Here is a 17,516-nt window from a genome sequence, read left to right on the forward strand (position 1 = left end):
CCGAGTGCAGTCTGTCCTTAAACAACTCCAGGGACGGCGACCCCACTGCCTCCCTGGGCAGCCCATTCCAGTGCCCAATCACCCTTTACGTGAAGAAATCCTCCCTAACGCCCAAAATCCCTCCTGACGTCCAGGCCGGAGCAGGTCCGCGGGAATCCCGGCGCGAACAAACGAAGCCCTTCCCACGTTTAATCACCTTTAATGACCTTTAGCGGCTCCGGGCGCCCGGCAGGTGGCGCTGCCCCGCCGCAGCGCCCGTCGCGCATGCGCGGGGAGGCAGCGATAGGCGGCGGTCGCGGCCCGGGCGGCGGCGGCTGAAGGAGATCCGAGGTCGGGGGCCTGCGCCAGGCGCTGCCGCTCCTGCCCGTCCCACCCGCCCCATGCGCAAGATGCTGCTGGCCGCGCTCTCCCGAGTGCTGCAGGGCCCGGCGGCCGCCGGGAGGACGGTGAGTGCGGCCGGTGCCGGCCCGGCCGGGGAGCGGCGGCCCGCGGGGGGGGCGGGGGTGGCCACGCGGGGGCGCTGCGGGAACCGCCCCGCGCGGGGGGGGACGGGCGGGAGCGGTCCGGGAGAGACGGCGGGAACGGCCCGGGAAGTTGGTGCCGGCGGACCAAAAAAAAGAATAAAAAAAAAAAGAAAAATTAAAGAACAAAAGAATTTTTTTTGGGGGGGGGGCATTTTATTCCACTCTGAAGATCGTGAAGACCCCAGTGACAGTGAAATGGTCGTCGCGTGCAGGAGCTCGCTCTATAAAGGCCTGGTGGCGCAGTGCTTTAATTTATGTCGTTCCATGTATATTTTGACAGCGCAGATCAGATCCCTTACAGGGGTAATAAACACGCGCTGCTCGACCCGTTTGGAGTTCAGCGTCGGACTGTCTGAGCTTCGCCACCTGCCTCAGCCCAGCCGACAGCCCCTTGCAATTGCTGCATGAATTTTTCTTTCAAAGTTTGTTATTTTTGTGTCATGTGCTGTGTTTTATCTCTTTTGTGTGAAAAATCATGCTCTTACCTCTTCGTTCTCCTTATTCCACTGTAATGACTGTGGCCATGAGGAAAAATTAGCCCCTGCTGAGGAAAACATTGTTGGCGAGATCAGAGTTAAAAGGTACTTTCTGGTAACTGGAAGCTGCCTTTTTGCCATGGAGAACAGATCTGTTGCTGTACTCCTGTTCTGAGGCAGCTCTCTCACCCAAGCATTCACTGCTTATGAGTGACTGGATTTGTGAGAATCGCACAAGGGATTTACTGGGAGATCTTCCTATGTGTGTTGGGGCTTCAGGTCTAAAAGTATTTCCTAATTCACAAGTAAAATATTTGGAATTTTACAAATTAAATTTTGCAAATATGGGTGCCTAAAATTAGTTCCTTACTACAAGTACTCGGCTTACTCCTGAGATACTGCATTTTCCTGGAATGTCAAACTAGATCTGGTTTGGATATCTTAATGTAATTGATTTTTGGATCCTAGTGCTTACCAATTTGGTAAATATTTGCCTTGAATTGTTCCTAGGCACCTATAGTGAAGGTATAAATTACCAAATAAATAGAAGTAGACTTAATCCACAAAGCATTGTTTCATATATGCTTTGAGCATTTTCCAGACTGTACAGATGGATTTCCACGTAAGGAAACTACCACTTGCAGTGTTGTATTCTAGTTGGCTAATAATTTGCTGACTTCTCCTCCCCTGATTCTTTGGTACAGCTACTCACTCTTTTTTTTCTTCCCTTTTTTTTCTCTTTCCAAATGCTGCTAACCTAGGGAGCCGTTAGTGAGGTAAGGCCTCAGTCAGTTTTGTCAAGGTTTGCATTTGATACCTGTACCGGCCATGTGTCAGAACTTTTGTACAGACTCCTCAGTGTTGCTTTTATGCCCCATATTCAGGGCATCGGTTTAACCAGGTGGCCTATAGACCCCCATCCCAATCCCAGCCATTCTGTGATTCTGCAGATCCCAAACTGTTGATTTACTTCCAGCTCTAGAAGTAAAATAGCTTTTCTTCACCAGTAATACTGAAGCATTGTGGTAAACAGTGTAGAAACGTGGTTTAAATTAAAACCTTAAATATTTAATCTGATAATAGGGGAGGGGGAAATTGTTACTGCTAAATCAAGTATGCAACAGAGTAGGTAATCAAGACGGATTGAGAAATATCTCCTGGTTGTTTTTTCTCCAGGCTTCATACCTGTCAGTCAAACCTTTGTTTGGAAACAGTGACTTGGACATTCTCAAAATTTTGAAATAATTAACCTTCAGCTAAATTTATGTGAATTTCCTGACTAAATGAAATTTTTGCATAACTTAGTTAAGCAGTATAATTTTGCCACTGAAGATGTGGTATGTTTCTTGTCTGTGGCCACAGTGCATGCATGGACACATGCCCATCCTGTCAGATGCTGCAGTGTAACACCAGTGTTCATTAGTCAGTAGCCTGTGTTCATTCTTAAGACAGACCATTAATGTGTTTTCAAACATCCTTCTTATCTCTCCCCTGCCATGCCCCCTTTCTGTTCTGTGTTTCACGTATCCTTAGGTACATTATGTGTTTCCATATCATTTTTAGTAGTGGCCACGCTGTTTTGCTCGCTGAAATCCTCTCTCTCTTTATTGTTACTGCATTGAATCCCCCCTGCTTCTCTTCCTACTGAAAAGAAAGGGTGAGAGTAGTTCGTACCTCAGAAATCTGCTGGGTTCTTTTTGTTGGTTTGGGGTTGGGGGAGATTGTTTGTTTTGGGTTTTTTTTTTTTGTTTGGTTTGTGTTTTGGTTTGGTTTTTGGAGGTTTTTTTTGTTCTATCAAGGCAAAATTCCAGTCAGCACAGAGAGCCATTGAAATCTGCATTGGCTGTCTATCCTTACATAGGCAATCTGGTATGTGAAGGGAAAAACGATTATTTTTGTGGTTTTGATGCTCTTCACAATCTCTAGAAATTTACTGTGTTTCTTTTAGATAATCAAGGATATTACAAATTTGAATTCTTTTTTTTTAATATTAATTTGAATTACTAGATTTTAAAGGACTTTAACACATTCATACAGAATAAATGTTCTTTAGCCTTACAAGGATATGCCACTGGTGAGTTTGATTCATACATTGTTTCAGTTTGGGAGTACTCTGAGAAATTATTTGAAAATTCACCTACTTCTGCTTGATAATTATATTTAAATATTGCTCATGCTTTGGTTTTGTGTTTTTCTTAAGGCCTCTAGAGTGATAGTGGCATCACGTAACTATGGAGACTTTGCAAGTGAAGCTTCATTTGAGATTAAGGTAAAGAACACTTAATACTGGCATGCTGTGTAAGCGTTTGTTGCACATCTTGACGTAATGGACTTGCCCCCATATCTTTTTCAATTAGGAAAATACTGTTTGAATTTCCAGAACCAAAGCCCTCACTCTCTGACCGGATTACTCAGTGCAGCTGGAAGTAACTGTGCTTAGCAGTGTGTAGTACTGTTACTTGTTTCTTAAGAATGCAAAATTGTGATTCTTTGCAGCTGTGGTACTGCAATGTAGCTGTGAGAACAGAGTCAGAAAGGAGCTAAAGAACCTTTTCTGTTCTGAGGGAAGAGTATTAATGTTTCCTTAATGCTCTTAAAACAATTAGCTGGTGTTTGCAGCCTATCCCAAATGTGCAGCTGATTGAGGTGTGTATGGGTTTTTGAGGAAAAATATGGCATCCTTTTAATGCTTGACTTGGTGCTGCTCAAAAAACTCGTGTTATATTGTCAGCTTTCCCCTGTGCCTGGGTCTTAGGAAAAAGTGATGCTTCCATTGGCAGTAGCTTTTGTGCTGGCATTTCATTCAGAAACTGATGAAAGAAAATCTGAAAGAAATCATTTAGTTTTTCTTCCACCCTCTCCCTGTTTATCTCTGCCTGTAAAGTATTAAAATTGTTTCACAGATGAAACAATTAGGAACATATATTTACATGAAAAGTCCTTTTTGAGTAGATACAGATTTAATGTTTGGTCTTGTGTTGATGACAAAACTGCAAAGTTTCTATTTTTATGAGAACTTGGAAGCAGGGCTGTCTTAGAGCAGTGTGCCCATGTGTTATACCCAGTTCATCTAAGGTGTCAGTGGATTTGCACTGAAGAGACTTTTGCTGTGATATAAACTGTCTTTAACCTGTATAGAAGTATTTTGGCCATTTAATCTGCACTGACAGAGTAATTTGTTTGGTTTCTTCCACTGAACTTTTTATTTATTATTATTATTTTATTTTAAATTTTTTTATTTATTTTGTATGGGTGCCTAAAATCAGCCCTCCCTCAGTAGAGTCCATGGTTTGGGGAGGAAATTGTACTGCACACATGATGGTTTGACTGGCAGTGTACCTGGTGCAGCAATGGTTTATTAATGCTTGTGGTAGCACAGGTGAGGTCCAGTCTTAGGGCCAGAAACTGTTTTACAAAGGAAACTCTTGATCTCTCTTCTCTCTTCAAAAAACCTCTGTAGCTCTTACCAGGTATTTGGCCTGCAACAACCATGGAAGTGTTCTTTTTTACCTCATTTTCTGAGGACTCTAGTTCATCTATTCCTTGTAGGTACAACAAGGCTTCATTTTGTCAGTGTAAATCTGTCTTTATTAAAAGTAAGGCTTTTATTTCCCTGAATTTGGAAACAGTGCACAAACTTTACAGTTATTTTGACCTATGAATTTAGGTTTGGCTGTCTTTCTTTTTTAAAAGCTATTACGCTCTGAATTTGGAAATGGTACATCATAAAAAATAATTAAGTAATATTCATAAATAGGACAAATTATTTTTAGGAAATAACTACTTGTTCAACCTTGCAGAAATGTGACCTCCATCGCCTGGAAGAAGGCCCCGGTACCACAGCAGTGATGACTCGAGAGGAGGGGCTCCATTACTACAAGACAATGCAGACCATACGGCGCATGGAGCTCAAGTCTGACCAGCTCTACAAGCAGAAGATTATTCGTGGTTTCTGCCACTTATATGATGGTCAGGTAAGATTTTTTTTTTTCTGAAGGTTTTTTGTTGTTTTACCTTACTTAACATAAAAACTACATGCTTGTCAAAAGAGACAGGTGAGGTAGGAGAGGTAGAGGGGTGGGTCTCTATGTTAGGGAGTTTTTTGTAGAACTTGAGGTCAGTGACAATAAGGTTGAGTGCCTATGGGTAGGAATCAGGGGGAAGGCCAACAAGGCTGACGTCTTGGTAGGAGTCTGTTATAGACCACCCAGTCAGGATGAACAGGTGGATAAATTATTCTACTAGCAGTGGCGGATGCTTCAAGATCTCCAGCCCTTGTTCTTGTAGGAGATTTTAACCTGCTAGATGTCTGCTGGGAACTCAACAGAGCAGAGAAGAGGCAGTTTAGGAGGTTCCTGGAGTGTATGGAGGACAACTTCTTGTCCCAGCTAGAGAGTGAGCCTACCAGGGGCCTTGCTGGACCTGCTCTTTACAGACAGAGAAGGGCTGGTGGGAGATAAGGTGGTTGGAGGCTGTCTGGGGCACAGTGACCATGAAACGATGGAGTTTTCAATGCTTGGTGAAACAAGGAGGGGCATCAATAAAACCTCTACCCTGGACTTCTGGAGGGCAGACTTCAACCTATTCAGGATGCTGATTCGGAGAGTACCCTTGGGAAACAGCCCTTAAAAACAAGGGGGTCCAGGAAGGATGGACATATTTCAAGAAATAAATCTTGAAGGTGCAGGAGCAGGCTGTCCCTGTGTGCCAAAAGGTGAGCCAGTGGGAAAGACAACCAGGCTGGCTGGCCAGGGAGCTTTTGCAGGAACTCAGGGGGAAAAAAAGGGTTTATCATCTTTGGAAAAAGGGGCAGGCAACTCAGGAAGGGTTTAAGGATGTTTTTAGGTCATGCAGAAAGAATTAGGAAGGGAGAAGCACAATTAGAACTTAATCTGGCCATTTCTGTAAAGGATGATAAAAAGTGTTTTATAATTACATTAATAGCAAAAGGAGGGGCAAGGGAAACTTCCATTCTTTGTTGGACACGGGAGGGGGAGGGGAGCATAGTCACCAAAGATGAGGAAAAGGCTGAGGTACTTAACACCTTCCTTTCAACAATAAGACAGGTTGTCCCCAAGACAGCTCGCCTCCTGAGCTGGTGGACAGGGACTGGGAGCCAAATAGCCTCCCTGTAATACAGGAGGAAGCAGTTAGTGACCTGCTGAGCCACTTGGATCCTCAAGTCTATGGGACCAGATGGGATCCACCCAAGGGTGATGAGGGAGCTGGCGGAAGAGCTTGCCAAGCCGCTCTCCATTATTTACCAACAGTCCTGGCTCATCAGGGTGGTCTCAGATGATTGGAAGTTGGCCAGTGTGATGTCTATCCACAAGAAGGACCAAAAGGAGGATCCAGGAAACTACAGGCTGGTCAGCCTGACCTCAGTGCCTGGCAAGGTTATGGAGCAGATTATCCTAAGTACAATCACACAGCACCTACAGGACATCCAGGGGATCAGACCCAGCCAGCACGGGTTTAGGAGGGGCAGGTCCCGCTTGACCAACCTGATCGGAGATCAGGTGACCTGCCTGGTGGATGAGGTGAAGGCTGTGGATGTGTCTACCTGGACTTCAGCAAAGCCTTTGACACTGTCTCCCACAGCATTCTCCTGAAAAAGCTGCCAGCCCATGGCTTGGACAGGGGCACTCTCTGCTGGGTTAGGAACTGGCTGGAGGGCCGGGCACAGAGAGTGCTGGTGAACGGTGCTGCATCCAGTTGGGGCCGGTCACTAGTGGTGTCCCCCAGGGATCAGTGTGGGGCCCAGTTCTGTTTAATATCTTTATTGATGATTTAGATGAGGGGATTGAGTGTGCCATCTGCAGATGACACCAAGCTGGGGGGGAGTGTTGATCAGCTGGAAGGCAGGAGGGCTCTTCAGAGGAACCTGGACAAGCTGGAGAGATGGTCTGAATCAAACGGGATGAGGTTCATCAAAGCCAAGTGCCGGGTCCTGCACTTTGGCCACAACAACCCCCTGCAGCGCTACAGGCTGGGCACAGAGTGGCTGGAGAGCAGCCAGGCAGAAAGAGACCTGGGAGTTTGGATTGACAGGAAGCTGAACATGAGCCAGCAGTGTGCCCAGATGGCCAAGAAGGCCAATGGCATCCTGGCCTGTATCAGGAACAGTGTGGACAGCAGGACCAGGGCAGTGATTCTGCCCCTGTATTCGGCACTACTTAGGCCGCACCTTGAGTTCTGTGTCCAGTTCTGGGCCCCTCAGTTTAGGAAGGATGTTGAGGTGCTGAGTGTGTCTAAGGAAGGGCAACAAGGCTGGTGAAGGGATTGGAGCACAGGCCCTATGAGGAGAGGCTGAGGGAGCTGGGGCTGTTTATCCTGGAGAAGAGGAGGCTCAGGGAAGACCTTATCACTCTCTACAACTACCTGACAGGATGTTGTAGCCAGGCGGGGATCAGTCTCTTCTCTCAGGCAATCAGCAACAGGACAAGAGGACATGGTCTTAAGCTGTGCCAGGGGAGGTTTAGGTTGGGCATTAAGAAGAAGTTTTTCACAGAAGGAGTGATTGGGCATTGGAATGGGCTGCTCAGGGAGGTGTTGGAGTCACTGTCTCTGGCGGTGTTTCAGAAAAGACTGCATGTGGCACTGAGTGGCATGATCTGATTGACAAGGTGGTGTTCGATCATCGATTGGATTTAACGATCTCAGAGGTCTCTTCCAACCTAACTGATTCTGTGAACGTAGGGATTTTAATAGAGTGGAGAATAAATGTAGAATTGAATATCTGTACAATGTCTGAAGTTGTAGCTGGAACTATAATTTAGTTCATGACTCTTTTGAAAAACAATGTCTTAGCACAAAAGGGAATCCCTGAGATCTTGGGACAGCAATAGGGAGGGAGAGAGAGATAGAAGGCACAGTGCAGCTGAAGATCAACTGAATGTGAGAAATGAGCAACTGCAGCATATTAAATTCAATACATTTGAAGGCCTGCATCTTCCTCCTCAAGCTTAATTGATGGGGTTTGTTTCCATGTCTCATGGATCATGTGCCCACTAAAAAGCAACAGCCAGGAGAAGGAACTTCATGACCTTACTGAAATTTTGCTGTCTGTTCATTATCCCCTGACATTTTTGAATTTTGGTTGTTGAAATGCTTCATTTGGGAGAAAAAGCCTTCAGATTTTTGCAGGTTCTGTTTCCCTTCCCATGTCTCTTTGCTAGTCAGTCAGGTTGGAATTTAGAGCCCAAGGCTGTTGTAGCTCCAGGCCTGCCACTGACCCTTGGGATTTAAGTCAGTCTTCTGTATCTGTGCTCTTCCTATTACCTGCTGATACTGGATGTATGTGGGATCAGAGCCCTTGCCACACTGCTGGCTGTGGAAGCTGTGTTTTCCTTCATTGCTAAGCTTACTTTTGCTTTGTAACAGGAGGCCTGCTGTGTAGGGATTGAAGCTGCCATAAAGCCTACAGACCATGTGATAACAGCGTACAGAGCTCACGGCTTTACCTTCACCCGGGGAGTGCCTGTTCGAGAAATCCTCGCTGAACTTACAGGTGTGTGCTCAGTAAAATGAGGATTCACATGCTGCCGTACTTGTCAGAAGTTTTTATTCAAGTTCAAAATTATGTTGATGCACAAAGTATACTGGGGCTTCAGAAGCAGTTTAGTGACATAACAGAATAAATCAGTGTTTTAATTTTATGATGCAGCCACTTTTAACCATAAAAAGCAATGAATAAGTACTTCTAAAGCACAAATTCATAAGATTTTTCTCAATACCAAATGCTGTATTTGTTGTGCTGCAGCACAGTTTGGAAATTGCTGGTGGTAGGCATTTGTTCTCAGTGGGACAGGGCATTACCTTCCCTAGGAGACAGATTTGGATTTTCAGAATTATGCTGCTGAAGTCTTAGGAAGACTAGTACGCACTGCCTGTAATGATCAACTGAATGGTTTGGGAAAATTTGACTGTAAGAAGAATATTAAATTATAATCTAGATTGAGATTTTGCAGAAAGGAGAGACAGGTATTCACAATAGGGTTGAGGATGGAGGAGGGAAGAGGGGAGAGGGAGAGGAGAGGGAGAGAAGAGGATCAGCCTGCTGAGCTCTTATGAGATCTGTGAACAGATGCCAGAAGTGAAAAATTAACAAGGAGCTTGAAGGCCTTCATTAATCACAGGTATAATAAAGACTTGATCTGAGAATCTGCATGCCTGAAATGTTATTATAGGAAAGCATGTTTTGGGGTAGATAAGAGGTATGATTTTGTATACAAAGAGCATATGTGTGCGCTAAGAATGCATATTAATAATGTGCACAAAAGCCCAGAATCTAGTGGGTGATCGATTTGCCAAAAGTCACTGGATACTGATAAGGCAGAAAGTAAATGAGGAGATTGTCGTGACTGAAGCCTTCTGTTGGCCCTGAAACTACAAATACGAGTGATAATGTGGTTGGTTTTTTTCTTTATTTCATTTCATGACACACATCATTTTCTATAGCATTATACTTGACTTTAGTGGGGCTCCTTTAATTGGGAAAGAGCAGCTGCAGTACGGAGACTGTTGTTCTGAGAAATGGCACTTGGGAAAGTTCCTAGAGAGGAGTGCTGCTAGAGTCCTTTCCTGCAAAGATAGATCTTGACTAAAAAGGCCAAACTGAAAGACAGCTTGAGTTACAATGAAAAGAAATGACAGAATTAAAAAGTCTTTGAAGGAGAAGGAAGCAGAGTAACCCAAAATAAGACTAATAGATAAGATCCTATAGGAAACAAGTTATAGATAAAGGACTTTTCAGGGGAATTGATAATTACATGAGAAACAGGTTTGTGTTCTAATTAGAAAGTGTAGCAAAAAGTGACATTGGTTAATCAGGAGTTCTTAAACACATTCTAAAATACAAGAGAGGATTGTACAAAAAGTGGAGGGAACTTACTGAAGTTAACTTACACTTAATCAGAAAACTTTTTCTTAAAATTAGACTTTTTTTTTTCCTTTGGCCCTAGCTGTCAGAATCCATTACAGTTCACATGAAACATATGAAAGGTATGAGAAAGACCAATAATAAAAAGGATCCACTATTATAAGAAAGAGAAGTACAAAGAGATCCACTTCTAAAATAAACACGAAGGCTAATGCACAAAAAAACCCAAACCCCACCACCAAACAAACTGTGCTTATTAAAAATACAATACAATCCTCTGCAACTAGTAACAAGACAGATGGGAATAAGAAATTGAATGGGCTGATGAGAAATTCTGTGTCCTTAGATTGGCTCATTTAAATAGGATTTGTTGCAATGCTTCATGAATCACTAGTTATCTTCAAATTACAGCTTGGATAAAGCTGGACTGGGTACCTTCTTATGTTTATATTGGGGTGGAATGAGAAACTGTTAGTTGTTGTGCTTTTTTCTATGTCCTATTTGTAATTTTTACTTGTAGTTATTGTCAAAGGGAAGAAAAATATAAGTAATTGCAACTAATTTGGAATAGTATTCGTATCTTGCAGAAGCCAAAAGTAATAAGGACTGTATATACTTCTTGCAGAGTATGTATATATGAGAAATACAGACCTTGTTGGCTTTTATAAAACACCCCATATTCATCAGAAAATGCTTTTGTATAGTAGGACACTGAAACTCCTTCGTTGGTTTTAAAATTTCTTCGTAATCTCATTCTCTATTTCCAGAATTATGTTTTCATTATTATTCTCTTTTTCCCCTCCTCTTATTTGTTTTGTGAGATATTTAACCATGAATTCTTAGGAGAGAGGCCATCGTGTCTTTACTCCACATGACAACAATTATATGGTCTTGGTGTTATTACCTTTAGGAATTGCATTAGATGTTCCCATTTGCACGGTATGTTTCCTCTGAAAAATAACTCGCTTGTTATTCACGTTTCAGGTCGAAAAGGAGGATGTGCAAAGGGAAAAGGAGGATCAATGCACATGTATACCAAAAACTTTTATGGTGGCAATGGTATTGTTGGTGCTCAGGTATGTACATGACTTCTACTTCAAAGTACAAGTTGAATTTGGCTTATGTCCTCTTGCCAGTGTTTCCTCTCAGTTTTTGTGGTTTGAGCTTGATGCAGATACCATTGCTCTGTGGCTCTGTCTTTTTCTAGTTTGCTCACCATTTTGTAAACTGTAGCAAAAATGAATCAAACTAAGAATACAGTTCATGTTTTTATCTTGGCTGTAACACCAGTTGGAACAAATGGAAGTGGGTGGGTAACAACTTGTTTGTTGAGCAGGTCCATAATAGCATAAATGTCTCCTTACAGTTCACAAGATGCCTATCTTCAGCTCCTTTAACATTGTTCTACAACTCTAGTTTGTTCTGTACTCTGTGATAGGTTCCCCTTGGAGCCGGGATTGCGCTGGCCTGTAAATACTTCGGTAAAAACGAAATCTGCCTGGCGTTATACGGGGACGGTGCTGCCAATCAGGTAAAGGAGCATTGTCTCGTGTGGCTCTGAGGAGTGTGCCTGGGGGTAACTGTTTTTCCTTCTGGGAACTGTGAGCTCTGCCATTCCTATGAGGAGTTGGAGAACACCTTCTGCCCTGCCTGTGTAGTACCTGCAACGCAGGCAACGTCTGCCTCGGAACTTATGCCGAGATTGTTGTGTTGGGTTTTCTGCTACAAGAACACTTTATTAAAGGAGTACACTAATACTGAAAAGGCAGATCCTGGAGAGAAAGTGGACAATGCACACCCTCAGTCCTACAGTTCACTGCAGTTTTTCTCCAGGCTTTTGTTGTGAAGTGCTGTTGACTGAGATGAACTTCATGTAGGTGGCTGGGCATCTTGCAAATTTTAGAAACTATCACCTTTCATTTGAGTTGTCTTAGGCATTTGAGTAGGGATGTGTTTCAAGAACTGTACAGTCCTCAGAGGAGTGATTCAGGTGAACAGTTAATTGCTAGGTGCTCTTTACATATCAGGAATGTAGCGTATTTTTTGTCTTACTTTGGACCTGTGTAAACATCTGTTCTTCCCCACCCCTATTTTGAACTTGGTCCTTGTCCCTGGAGTGGAGGGAAAGCTTTTTGGCTCCTTCCCTTCTGCAGTGCTCTAGATACTCAGGGAATGAGCAAGGCCAGTAGTTAATTACATGAACATTACACCAGTCATGGGAAGAGGGGTTTCCAGGTACTCTTTTTACCCCCTTTCCAGTTGCACACAGTTCACCTAAGTGTGACACCCTGAAGTGCCTGTGCTGTAAGGAGAACTCTGAATGATGGCAGTGAAGATGACAGTGCTGTTGAATAGGGAGAAACGTGTCACTTAGGTTTCTGAAGACAGAGCATTCTCACAGAGCCACTTAAGTTGACATTCCAGCCAGTGTCTTCATGTTATCAGCTGAGACATTAAGCCAGTTAAGGAGTTGGTGGTTTAGAGTGTACCATTGAGTTTCCCACTTTGAAAGCACAGGTGGAGATCTCAGTTTTTGATTTTCCCTGTTTTTGACGTCAGAGTAATAAGGCTGATGCAGTCACTGTGGTCAAACTTTACTTTGCTGTAGCAGCATCCTGCCAGGTTAATCAGTTGTCAAGGTTTTTATGACTGTTGCTGAAATACCTCAGTTAAATTTGAAGGTTTTGTGCTATCCTAACACAGATACTGACAGAGGTTTAAAAATTAAGTTCTGTAAACTACTAGTTGAGATGAAAGTTACCTTATATAGTGTAGTTTCTCTTTTATTCCTTCTGAGCTGCAACAAGTGACTAGTTTCAGATCACTTCTAGTATTCAGATTTCTCCTAGCTAGGCCTCTGCAATGGAAGGATTTTCAGTAGAGCCTAATGCTTGAAGGCTGAGCTCCCTGACCACATGTAACATACTCTATTTCTTTCAGGGCCAGATATTTGAAACGTACAACATGGCTGCCTTATGGAAGTTGCCTTGTATTTTTGTCTGTGAGAACAATCGGTATGGAATGGGAACATCAGTTGAAAGAGCTGCAGCCAGTACTGACTACTACAAAAGAGGATACTTCATTCCAGGGCTCAGGGTGAGTAGTCACAGCTTTTTTTTGAGGGGGGGATGTGTGTGCACACACCTGCACAATACATACACGTGTATTTCTTTTATTTCTACATAAATTTACTTAAGCTGAATTCCTGTTGCACTTGTGGAAGTACTGAAATTGGAAGTTTGTAGGCTGGCATTTTTTTGCCTTAACATGTAGTTTCTCTTTATCAGGTGGATGGCATGGATGTTCTCTGTGTTAGAGAAGCAGTAAAGTTTGCAGCTGACTACTGTAGAGCTGGAAAAGTAAGTCTGTAATAGTTATTCCTTCTCCATAGGTAAAACTCTTAGCCAAGTTATTGCATAAGAAGTTCCTCATCTAGCCCATTTTCTCCAGTTGCTGTTGAACTTTGTTTGACCTTTATTTCCTCTTTTCTCCACAGTATTGAGCTCATATGCAATTGAGTGGTTCTCTAATTTTTGTTAGAATTTATTAACATGATATTGGTATTAACCAAGCCCTTATTTATACTGTCATCTTTTTCCCCATTTCTACCTCAGTTAAATTCTGTTGCAAAAGGTATTATGACTGTCAGGCAGTTGTGTTCTGTCACAACTTCTGTCAGGCAGAACTGATCAAGTAAAGTAATAATCACTCTATATTTGTAAGAAATGAAAAGTAAAGTAAAAGTTTTGGGAGTTGGTGTTAGTGTGTGTCACCCAAGTATGGTTTTGAAGATTTTTAATATTTGGTGAAGTAATGAAGGTTCTGCGAGTTACCATCTTACACTGAAACAGCAGGTAATTTGAAATATTCTGAATAATGGTGGAATGACACTGGAAGGGAGGAAATTGTTTAATGCTGCTCAGTAAGAATATGAGGAGAAATGCTTACAATATCAATATAAGGTTCAATTTGAAAAGAATTAGGTTTCCTTTTACTGAATGAATCTTTATGAGCTAATGTTACATAAATTGAGAAAAAAACATTGAATTAAAATAATTGATCACTGGTGCAATTCACCTGTAGCAAATACTTGCTGCTGTTACAAATTGGTCACTCGTGGTAACACTCTCTGTATTGTTTTTTTCATTTTAAGGGCCCTCTTGTGATGGAGTTACAGACATATCGTTACCATGGCCACAGTATGAGTGACCCTGGAATAAGGTACTGTCACATTCTTTCTTAGCACTTACTGAAAACAAGTAAGTATTGATGATCAAATTCTAAGAGATGAAACTCTTAAGTTCAGTGTTTAAATCAGCATTTAAACATTATGATGAAATCGCTATGATCACTCATCCCATTGTTCAGTTGATATCTGTGGCCACGTAACATACTTGTTTTACTTTCAGAATTGGTTTTAGAACAAGCACAGCGTCAGTTAAACTTCCGTGCTATTACTGAATTCTGCTTTTAGTGTGATTTTATGGTGTGTCCTAATTAAGCTTTGACTAAAAAGCAGCATGCTTTTCTGGAGTTCTTAGGGTATTTAAAGTCCTGTAAGGTAAAATTGTAGGAAGAGTTTGGACTGCCCAGTCCAGTAGAACACTTCCTAAAAATACAAACATACGTTGGCATTGCGCCAGCTGACAAATCTGAAATTTGTCTATGTAGAGTTGTATCCCAGCATTTCAGATGAAACTTGCAATGAATTGGAAGCATGCTTCCTAAGGGGGGCTGGGAAGGAGGAAATATGGCTCCTCACTGTAACTGTCCCAGACTGGGATTGCTCCCCTTTCCCCTGGAGCTAGTTCAGCTCAGTTGGCATTTACAGATCTGTGGGGGGGGTTCTAGATGTTGCTGTACCATCCTTTGAGAGATTAATGTTCTGTATTTTCATTGCATCCCTGACAACTCTGTGGACACACCTTTTTCTAAAAGTGAGCTGTGTCCAGAACCTGCCCTCGATTCAAGGGCACCCCTGAAGAATTTCATGTCTTTGCCTGTCTTGCTCCTAGCTATCGTACTAGAGAAGAAATCCAAGAAGTGAGAAGCAAAAGTGATCCCATCACTTTGCTGAAGGACAGAATGGTCAACAACAACCTCGCTAGTGTTGAAGAATTAAAGGTATGGCTTTTAGTTGCTATCTAAGAAAGCTCTTGAGCAGTCACACACTGATGATCTCTGAAAAGCACATCACGGGCAGTGTCCATCGCTCACTCCTTCTTTAGAGTTTGCTTTAACATCACTTCTGTAAGTGAGGGTGAAGTTTTGTGCTGAGTAAGGCTTTGGGTGTCATTTACTAAGAGACAGAAATCAAAATTACCCAGGCTTGTTTGACTCCCTAGGAAGGGGATAAATCTCAGAAAGGGAAATTATGAATAGGGGAAAAATCATAGTGAAGGAGTCAGGAATCCTCTAAGCAAATGTTGTAACTCTGTTTAAAAAACAATGGCACTGACACAGAGTGTTCCATGGAATCAGAATAGAATATGTAGAGGCTCAGTGGAGTCATGCTCCTCTGTCAGTAAGTTACTGGTACTACCCAAAATGCTGCAGCTTAGTAGGGAGGGAATTTTTATAGGTTTTTAATTTTATGTTTCTAGACAGTGTTAACTAATTCTGGCCAATACTTAATCATAGCATTTAAATTGAAAATAATGATGCTTTTTTCCTGAGCTGTCTTCTAATAAGCATCCATTTTTGGTTTAGGAAATTGATGTGGCAGTAAGGAAGGAGATCGAGGAAGCTGCTCAGTTTGCTACTACTGATCCAGAGCCTCCCCTGGAAGAACTAGGTCACCACATCTACTTCAATGAGCCACCATTTGAAGTGCGTGGCCCAAACCAGTGGATAAAGTACAAGTCTGTCAGCTAAAGGCCTTTTTGTTGATGTAACTTATTCGTAAGAATAAGTGAATGCTTTTACAGGAACTATAACGACTCAGAAACAACCCTTAAGCTTATTTAAAAGCTCTTTCAAAGGAAGAAATGTGTAAGGAAATCCATCTACTTGTGGATTTCCTTAAACATGCTGAATGTTGTTTCAGAAGAAGCTAAGTTAAGAGAAAGCAGTGATTTATTTAAAGTGCTATATATTTGCTTTACTGACTTTCTTTGGATTGCTGTATGTGTTATGTACAGTGTAAAAAAAAAATTAAACTTTAACAACATTTATCTAGTGGTCTGTGTGCTTCGTTTCTTCATGAACTGCTTTCCCAGAAAACCCACCAAAAGCACCATTATATGCTCTGTTTTTGCTGCAGAAAAGTCACTAATTGAAAACATGATACCAGGCTTTTTTCAGTAGTTCAGCTTTAATACAAAAAGCTGTATAAATTCACCTGCAAAGAGTGACATGCTCTAGCATATCCTCTCCCTGCTCAAACCATCAGCTGGCAGAACTGTAACACACCAAGTTCACAGTTTTCACAATGCTGAAGCCAATTCAGGTGTGTGGTACCTGGTTTGCAGGAAAGGTTGGGTTTTTGCTCAGCTAATGCTTTGTATTACATTGATAGGCATTGTGTGCAGTACTCTGCCATAAATAATTCAAGTGCATTGACACCTTTAAAAGCTGTTACTATTCACTGTGTATTACACTGATGGTCAAACAAGCTACACAATTGTGCAAAACCTGCAAGGCCACTGTACCACTGTACATATAAATATATACGTCTAATAATTTAAGTGTTGGGAATGTATCTCATTTGCTTATTCCCATTTCCTGTTCTTCCAAAGCATTAGCCTTCTGCACTGAGGTCTTTCCAGAGGCTTGTCGGTGGTTTAATATTGCATTCCAGATTCTGCAGCGAAGACCACCCCTATATGAAGGAAAATGGAGAATATTTAGGGAAAACTCTGTCATCTCCATTGCTTTAAAGTGAGCAAGAAGTAAAGCTAGAAATCCCAAGGATAGACCATTTATGGTTTATCAGTACACAGTACATCAGTATACAGTACACAGCAAATAATACACTTTTTTAATGGTTACGGCTAAAACTTCCAGGTCAGCCAGGGGTTAACAGAACATGATATAAGGTCTCAAATCAATGGGTAAGAAAAATAAGTTATTTTCCATATGATTACATTGTTCTGAAGGGTGCAGAAATAGCTCCCAACCTTGATAAATGCCAAAAGTCTGACGGCTTGAAGCACCCTCAGTGCAATTGTTTCAGTTAGGGTGTGAAAAACTTTAACAGAAAATCCAGATGAAATTGAGAGAAGTTGCCTCTGAACTATCACTGGCATATTTGAATAACTGAACTTCAAATTGAAGTTTTTTTACAAAATACATTCATTAAGCTCTGAACAATGAACTAACAAGTACTTTCTTACCGCAGTTGAAGATAATGCAAATCATCTTTGGTGATATCATTAAGGACAGCACTTAGTGTATAATCTTCTTCAGCAAACTAAAACGCAAATTTATTCATAAATTATTACTTCTTTGAACCCAATCTGCTAATTATGACTACAGTGACCTTTTCTAAAAGGTGGGGTTTCTTTTTACCCTCTTAATGGCATCCAAGTCTGCTCCTTGTTGTTTCAGCCACTTCATGAGCTCAGGGTCTGCATTTTCTCTAAAAGTCGCTGCAGACCATTGAGAGTCTTTAACAGAAAACAAACATAAAGGTTA

The 17,516-nt window shown here is 41.9% G+C and overlaps 2 protein-coding genes across 5 annotated transcripts in view; one reads left to right on the forward strand and one right to left on the reverse strand.

Annotated features, from left to right (window-relative positions):
* The first annotated feature begins 272 nt into the window (after positions 1 to 272).
* On the forward strand, positions 273 to 16,054 carry PDHA1 (pyruvate dehydrogenase E1 alpha 1 subunit). Of its 2 annotated transcripts, XM_027688845.1 has the most exons (12): positions 279 to 446; positions 1,762 to 1,776; positions 3,201 to 3,269; positions 4,801 to 4,974; positions 8,384 to 8,510; positions 10,866 to 10,957; positions 11,320 to 11,412; positions 12,822 to 12,977; positions 13,169 to 13,240; positions 14,035 to 14,102; positions 14,897 to 15,005; positions 15,591 to 16,054. In XM_027688845.1, exons 1-12 carry the CDS (start codon positions 381 to 383, stop codon positions 15,753 to 15,755), a joined length of 1,206 nt encoding a protein of 401 aa, XP_027544646.1. In that variant the 5' UTR covers positions 279 to 380; the 3' UTR covers positions 15,756 to 16,054. The 2 variants fall into 2 exon arrangements, with proteins under 2 accessions (XP_027544647.1, XP_027544646.1); XM_027688846.1 differs by lacking the exon at positions 1,762 to 1,776 and having other exon boundaries at positions 273 to 446; positions 15,591 to 16,050.
* Positions 16,055 to 16,175: 121 nt separating this feature from the next.
* The window catches only part of MAP3K15 (mitogen-activated protein kinase kinase kinase 15), an 82,894-nt gene continuing 81,553 nt past the window's right edge, over positions 16,176 to 17,516 (reverse strand). For all 3 annotated transcript variants that reach the window (XM_027688843.1, XM_027688842.1, XM_027688841.1), the window contains 3 exons: positions 17,391 to 17,488; positions 17,216 to 17,292; positions 16,176 to 16,701 (listed from right to left, as the gene is read on the reverse strand). In XM_027688843.1, coding sequence (XP_027544644.1) covers positions 16,584 to 16,701; positions 17,216 to 17,292; positions 17,391 to 17,488 — 293 coding nt within the window. In that variant the 3' untranslated portion in view covers positions 16,176 to 16,583. The remainder of the gene's footprint in view (positions 16,702 to 17,215; positions 17,293 to 17,390; positions 17,489 to 17,516) is intronic.

The sequence above is a fragment of the Neopelma chrysocephalum genome, unplaced genomic scaffold (genome assembly GCF_003984885.1).
Source record: "Neopelma chrysocephalum unplaced genomic scaffold, ASM398488v2 Primary Assembly neopelma1_76, whole genome shotgun sequence".
Classification (NCBI taxonomy): domain Eukaryota; kingdom Metazoa; phylum Chordata; class Aves; order Passeriformes; family Pipridae; genus Neopelma; species Neopelma chrysocephalum.